A 6,701-nucleotide genomic window follows, 5' to 3' on the forward strand; every position below is an offset into this window, starting at 1 on the left:
GACGCTGTAGTACATATGCCAGGCCTGTAGATGGTGCTGTTCTCACAGAATCTGCCCTTGCAAAAACAGAGCTAAAAAATGTCAAATTGAGCGAAATGAGGCATGGCTAAAATGCATGATCTGTTTGGTATTTTGAAAAAAAAAAAGTATAAATATGCCTTATATAGGTATGGTCCACACTATATTATTCAAATATAGCATGATAGGTCCACTTTAAATGAAAGATCTGAGTACTTCCTCCACCTCTGAATATAACATAATGCATTCAAATCAAATCCAGCACCAGACACTTTTTACGCTGCTATGGACAGTCTTGCACCAATGCACATTCTCAAAGTTATTGAAGTGACTGTTATTTTGTATATATTGATTTTTGTGCTTTTATTTATGTCTTAATGTGTGCATATGTATAATTGTGTATATATAGGTATATACATATTTGCATACATATCTTTATATATTTTTGTATTCGGGATTGTGGGAAGCGGTATTTGGATCTCTCTGTCTGTCCACACAAACTGAAAGATTGACAATAAAGATTTGACTTTGAAAAGACTTGATGCAGTGATTTGTGCCGGCAGGAGGCGGAGGTGTGTCACCAGATCATCCTGGTGGAGGACGTGTTGGCGCGGCTCTGTCAGAACACCTTCCCCCTCGCCCAGCTGCAGGCCCGGCCCCTCCCTGAAGGAGTGGACCCCCTCCGGCTGGAGATATACCTCTCGGACCAGGACTTTGAGGTCAGAAAGCCTCCTGAAAACCTGCTGCACCAAACCTGATTTACTTTGTCTATGATGTCCAGGCAGGGTTACATATAGGGCTGCATGACTTGAAATTATTTGAACTGAAACTGCAATTGCAATATGTTTCACACTGTTGTGATGACTCTTTATTATTCAGCTGTGTATTTGATAGGAAGCCAAAAAAACATCAACATATTTCCAGAAGCTGCTCCATCCAGCAGACATACATGTAGTGCAGGGGTGTTCAAACTACGGCCCGAGGGCCAAATGCGGCCCGCGGACCATTTTGAATCGGCCCACAGCAAATTAAAAAAGTATAAAATACGGCCCACAAATGAAACTTGTGCTTGTCTCATATTGTACTTCTTAAATATATATGTTCAAATGTATTACACAGTATTCATGTGTTAATAAGATACATTTTCAAATACATTATGTCAATTAAAGTTGGAAACATGTTCTAACAAATCTAAGTTGATAAGAAAAAAGCCCAATAACTTATTTTCATAACAACCTTGAAATATACCCTTCATATTTCCTCTTATGATAAGCAATCTGAAGCTTCTGCTTTAAGGAACGAGCTGCCAACATAATAAATGAAACCCCATGGAGAGCTGTGAGCTGTTTTTTTCTTACAGCATTTTCAAGTATCAAGAATAATTGGCCTACATTGGATTGACTTTTCCAACTTATAACTGAACTTATGAGGCAATACACCTCATTTCACCTCAGTGGCCCAGCCCTTCGTATAGTTTTCTGTATGTGGCCCTCGGGGAAAAAAGTTTGGACACCCCTGCTGTAGACTGATATATAAGAAGCAGTAAATAACAACAGGACTTATTCCTCATTGTAGGTAATGTTTGAAATATGCAAAGGTTGATTTTTCCATCAAATCTACAACTTCCTCTTCATAACATCCATCCTAACGCCATCTAACTCTCACTTCACAGAGCGAGTTGTAGGTGGATCAGGTAAGAAGAGACATTTGTGTGATTCAGGCGACCTCTCTTCTCTACGGCACGTCAGCACTGTGTTTCTTTTCTTAATATTTAATATTCACGTGGTTTGACACCTCTGTTTCTGTTTCACTCCTGTTTCACCCCTCTCTCCTCAGTGTGGGTCCGGTTGGGGGGGAAAGTTTAGCGCTTGGCTGCACGATTACGTCTGAAACGATCCTCCTGATTATTCTATTAGATCAAATCCAGTCAGTCGAGTCCTTCAACAGCAGCCGTCAAAAACCATTCAGGATGTTCAACGGATATAAAATGACATATGAGACACACTCACATCCTACTCCTGCTAGGGACAGCAACATTAGAAACTACAAATATATATTTAAAGTATTAAATATATTTGTTATGGTCATACTTATTAAATATAAATGGTTATTTATGTAGATAAAATGATAGTTTCAGTCGTATAAATAAAAATGTGTCATTAACTTATTGTTTTCAGTAGGATAAGTTGTATATTTAAAATGTATTATTCAAGTAGAAATTGACCCCCATATAATCCTCAATGGTTAAAGATTGATTGAGCAGTTTTCAACACACATTTCAGTGTGTTAACAAAAGTTTTAAAACACCTTTTGTGATAATTGAGACATTTAATTGTGCAGCCATTGTTCCTCTTCACCACCTTCGACTACACCACACTCTTCTGCTGATGCTGCTCATCTCTTCTCCCACACACACACACACACACACACACACACACACACACACACACACACACACACACACACACACACACACACACACACACACACACACACACACACACACACACACACACACACACACACACCTTCCACCTGAGAGTCTTTCCCCTTCGTTTGAATAAATGCACTCATGATTCACCATCAGCTGCTCTCAGTCTGACTCACTGTTTGTCTTTGGAGCACAAAATGGAGGCATGAAAACACTGAAACAACTAAACTTCCCTCGTAACAATCCACACAGCGATACATATATATATCATTAACATGAAACCAGTGTGTTTTCTCTCAAATAGCCCAGTATTGACCAAACAGACAGTATATTATAAAATAAATAAATTGCTCTTTTTGTCATTTCACAGTACAGGTACTATGTAACTAAATTGTTCCTCTGCATTTGACCCATCCTAGTGTTAGGAGCAGTGGGCTGCCATTATGTCCGGCGCCCGGGGAGAAGTGTAGGGAACGGTGCCTTGCTCAGGGACACCTCGGTAGCACTTGGTCTTGCCGGGACTCGAACTGGTGACCTTCCAGTTGCCAAGCCAAGTCCCTATTGACTTCGCCACCATATTATGATACAGACTGCGAGTAATCAGCAAAAATATGAACCAAATTAGTGTGCTATGCAGAATATATTGCATTATTGACCTATAAGAATATGTATTTTACACTTTAATATACATAATACAGTTTTAAAATTGACATCTAACTGTGATAGAACCAAGAAAACTATATTTAACACCTTTCAATCCTCAGACCTTAAGCAGGTAATATTTCTTGGAAAATTCACAGCCACTTAGATTTTAATCAAACGTAGATGACAATAAGACTTTCTAGCGTAGAGAATATTTAAAAATAAATGTGTACCCTTGACATATGGAATCATTCTGAAAAAATGTAAAAGGCTTATAAGTACGAAATGTAAAGAGATTAACAACATGTGCAGTATTTGACAGACTCTTATTTACCTGATCTTACCTTATTAGCACTTTGAGTTTTTTGAAAAGTGCGCTTATAAATAAAATTTATTATTATTATCTGAGGGAGAAAAAACAAATCCATTAAATGTGTTGGGTTTTTTTCTCCAGAAGACCAATTTTGAAGGCTCCACAGATGTTATCAGTTACAAGAAACAACACTTTCCGTTAAAACAGTACATGAAGTGAAATGTGTGTGTCCTGATGAATTACCTGCTGTCTCTACTTCTATTTGCAGAAGGCTTTGGAGATGAAAAGAGAGGAATATGAAAGTTTACCAGGGTGGAAGCAAGTGAACATAAAGAAGGCCAGAGGATTGTTTTAAGAAAGTTTTTTTAAATCGAAGATGGAAGCAGCGGATAAAAACTGGCCTGTTGAGATGGAGATGGAGACGGAGACGGAGACACAGGAAATGTCACATTAACCTGTTTTGATGGAAACACGAGAGGACATTGGGATGGAAAGTACCGGAATCTGAAGAAAAGGAACACAGGCCGACACTCGCCTTGCTTATAGTCATGTTTCATCTTTAAACTTTGTCATTACGTAACAGAAATTCAAACGTTTTAAGAGAAAGTGGAAAAATAAACTTTGCTTCGGTTCATACACGGTGTTTTGGAGTCCCCTCCAAAGTCAGGATTAAGAATGAAAATGTACACATAGAACGCTTGGTGTCAGAGTGCCATGCTGTGTATGTATGTGTGTGTGCGGCTGTATATAATGTTTGTGTGTAATGTGTATTTGTGTACATGTGTGTAAAAACAAATCCCGTCACGTCAGATGTTGTGGGGAACGTTTTTTTTTTTCTTTTCTGTCCGGATGCTGTCTGACCACGTAGGATCTCAAGTTGCTCCACTGTGTTAAAACTGCTGAGTCGTGACCTACCGAGATGTAAGAGTTGTAATTTTAAAGGTTTGATGAGGAAGAGAAACAGCAGCTCTGAATGTATAGTGCCTTGCTTTTTGTGTACAGTTTATATACAGAAATTCTAGTCTGCATTTTTAAAGACTTTCTTTGTGATATAAGACATAGTGAATTAAATCACAATAATGCTCAACTCGAAAACATGTCGTCCTGTTTCTCTGGATTCAAACATTTTAACACTTTAATTATTTTATCTCACCCTTAAATTACATTACATTACATTTAGCTGATGCTTTTATCCAAAGCGACTTACAATAAGTGCACTGTAAAAATATTCACCGTGAATTCACAATAAATACTTGGCCAAATTTTGCATGACTTTCACAGTAAGATTCACAGCAATTTACTGTGAATGTCTTCACAGTAATGTATTGTAATTTCACACCCATGATATTACAATACATTGCTGTGAATGTCTTCACAGCAATGTATTGTAATTTCACACCCATGATATTACAATGCATTGCTGTGAATGTCTTCACAGCAATGTATTGTAATTTCACACCCATGATATTACAATGCATTATTGTAAAGGTAAAACTGTATACTGTAACTTCACAGCTTCAATGACTAAGGAATTACTGTGATATTACAGTATGTTACTGGGGAATTACATCATTTTGTTGTACATGCATTACAACAAGGGCCTGTACTTTTACATTTCTATTGTGAAAGCAATGCAGGAGTTGCCAGTAATTTACTGTGAATGTACTATGTGTACTGTGAAAGTAATGCAGATGAGTAGCCAGCAATTTACTATCAATTTACAATGATAGACGTGCATAACTGTAGTCCCCAGCTCCGGTCCTTCCTGGAGGAAGCTCATACAATGGTTTCCTGTCAAATACTATTGGATGACATGACTAATCACGTCATCCACATACAGCAAGCAAAAATGCACAAAAAGCATCTCACCCGTGAGTCCAGTTGGGTCAAATCAAATAGGCTACACTGTAAAAAAGAAAACTGCCAAACAAAAACCCTTAAATTAAAGTAAAATACTTTCACTGAAATAAAGTGCTAAAGCAATTAATAAACAGGAATTGTCCTTAAAGATTTTACAGGAAAACATTGTAGTGTTACAGATGTTTCCTCTCTTTTCAAAATCCATTGTCTTAAAATGTTACATTCAAATACCTTAAATAAAGTTCTGATGAGAAAAATTGTTTTTTACATTTTTTTTATTAGATTTTTATGATCAAACACAAAAGTAAATGCAGAACCTAAAGTTCTACAGGTAGAATACTGTTATTTTACAGCTTTTTTCTAACATTTTCCAATCAAAGACGTTCAATAAAAAGACAGCACAAAATGTTCTGTAGGGAACAATTACTATAAAAATGTTAAAACTTAAATTATAAAAATATTTGTAGAATTATACAACCATTAATGAATACAGCATTTAATATTTAAACATCTACTTATAAACAGTATAAACAAAAAGTAAGTTTAATTTTTTAAGATTACTTTGAAACATTCTCAACTGAAAATAACAGAAATTACAAAATGGCGACATATGTTCACATTGTCCATTTGAAGGAGCAGTGTGCAGGATTTAGTACGTCTAACAATGGTAGGTTCCAACCAATGGATAACTTGTTCACTCACCCTCCTATCCCAAGTTTGTAGGAGAATGTATATTGGCTGCAAAAAACTTGAGGCCCAATCATGTTTCCTCTGTCCATTCTGCGCTACTGTAGATGTGGCAGTGCAACCTAGAGGACAAAAAGACAACAATTAGTAAACCATAATGATGAATGTTATTATCAGCAGCTGCCAATAGATCCCCCATCTTGTATGATGGACCTTTGAAGCAGGGTTGGAAACTTAAACACACTATTGATTGTAAAAACAGTTCTTGATGGCATCCCAAGGGAATTGATCAAATGCTAAACCCCTTCCAGAAAAAACAACTTTCTAATACCTTAGAAACTACAACTAGGCGCTGGCACGAATGCAGTGCTTCAGCTTCCTACAACTTTAAAGCTGTGTGGGTGTGGCTCTATGAAGAGTTGTTCATATTTTTCTCATTCATTTCATAAGTTTAGAAGCGGGGAACATAGTCTAACAACAGTTAGCTTTTGTTAATGTTACCTTGAGGCAAACTTGTGAGACTTGTTTCTGAAATCCCTTTCTCTTAAAGTGAATAAATAAAAAAAACCTTACCCTAAAACTAACCACTGGATTGCTTGTCTAACATGACCTAGTCCATAAATGAGGTAAGGGTGGGAACAATCAAACGCACTCTCGCAGGCACTGCGTGTTAGCGAAGTACAACTGGGATTTCGAAGAGGAAGATATGCTTGGTCAATTCTTAATAAAAAAGCAAAAGTAACAAATTGA

General features: G+C 37.0%; 1 protein-coding gene across 6 annotated transcripts in view; it reads left to right on the forward strand.

The window, feature by feature from the left end:
- The window catches only part of LOC117500153 (supervillin-like), a 66,945-nt gene extending 62,444 nt beyond the window's left edge, over positions 1 to 4,501 (forward strand). For 5 of the 6 annotated variants that reach the window (XM_034152868.1, XM_034152863.1, XM_034152865.1 and 2 more), the window contains 2 exons: positions 582 to 737; positions 3,673 to 4,501. In XM_034152868.1, coding sequence (XP_034008759.1) covers positions 582 to 737; positions 3,673 to 3,759 — 243 coding nt within the window. In that variant the 3' untranslated portion in view covers positions 3,760 to 4,501. Of the gene's footprint in view, positions 1 to 581; positions 738 to 1,690; positions 1,712 to 3,672 lie in introns of all 6 variants that reach the window. The other variant, XM_034152867.1, reaches the window with a different exon arrangement.
- Positions 4,502 to 6,701: the final 2,200 nt, after the last annotated feature.

This window comes from Trematomus bernacchii, unplaced genomic scaffold (assembly GCF_902827165.1).
Source record: "Trematomus bernacchii unplaced genomic scaffold, fTreBer1.1, whole genome shotgun sequence".
NCBI classification, from domain to species: Eukaryota; Metazoa; Chordata; class Actinopteri; order Perciformes; family Nototheniidae; genus Trematomus; species Trematomus bernacchii.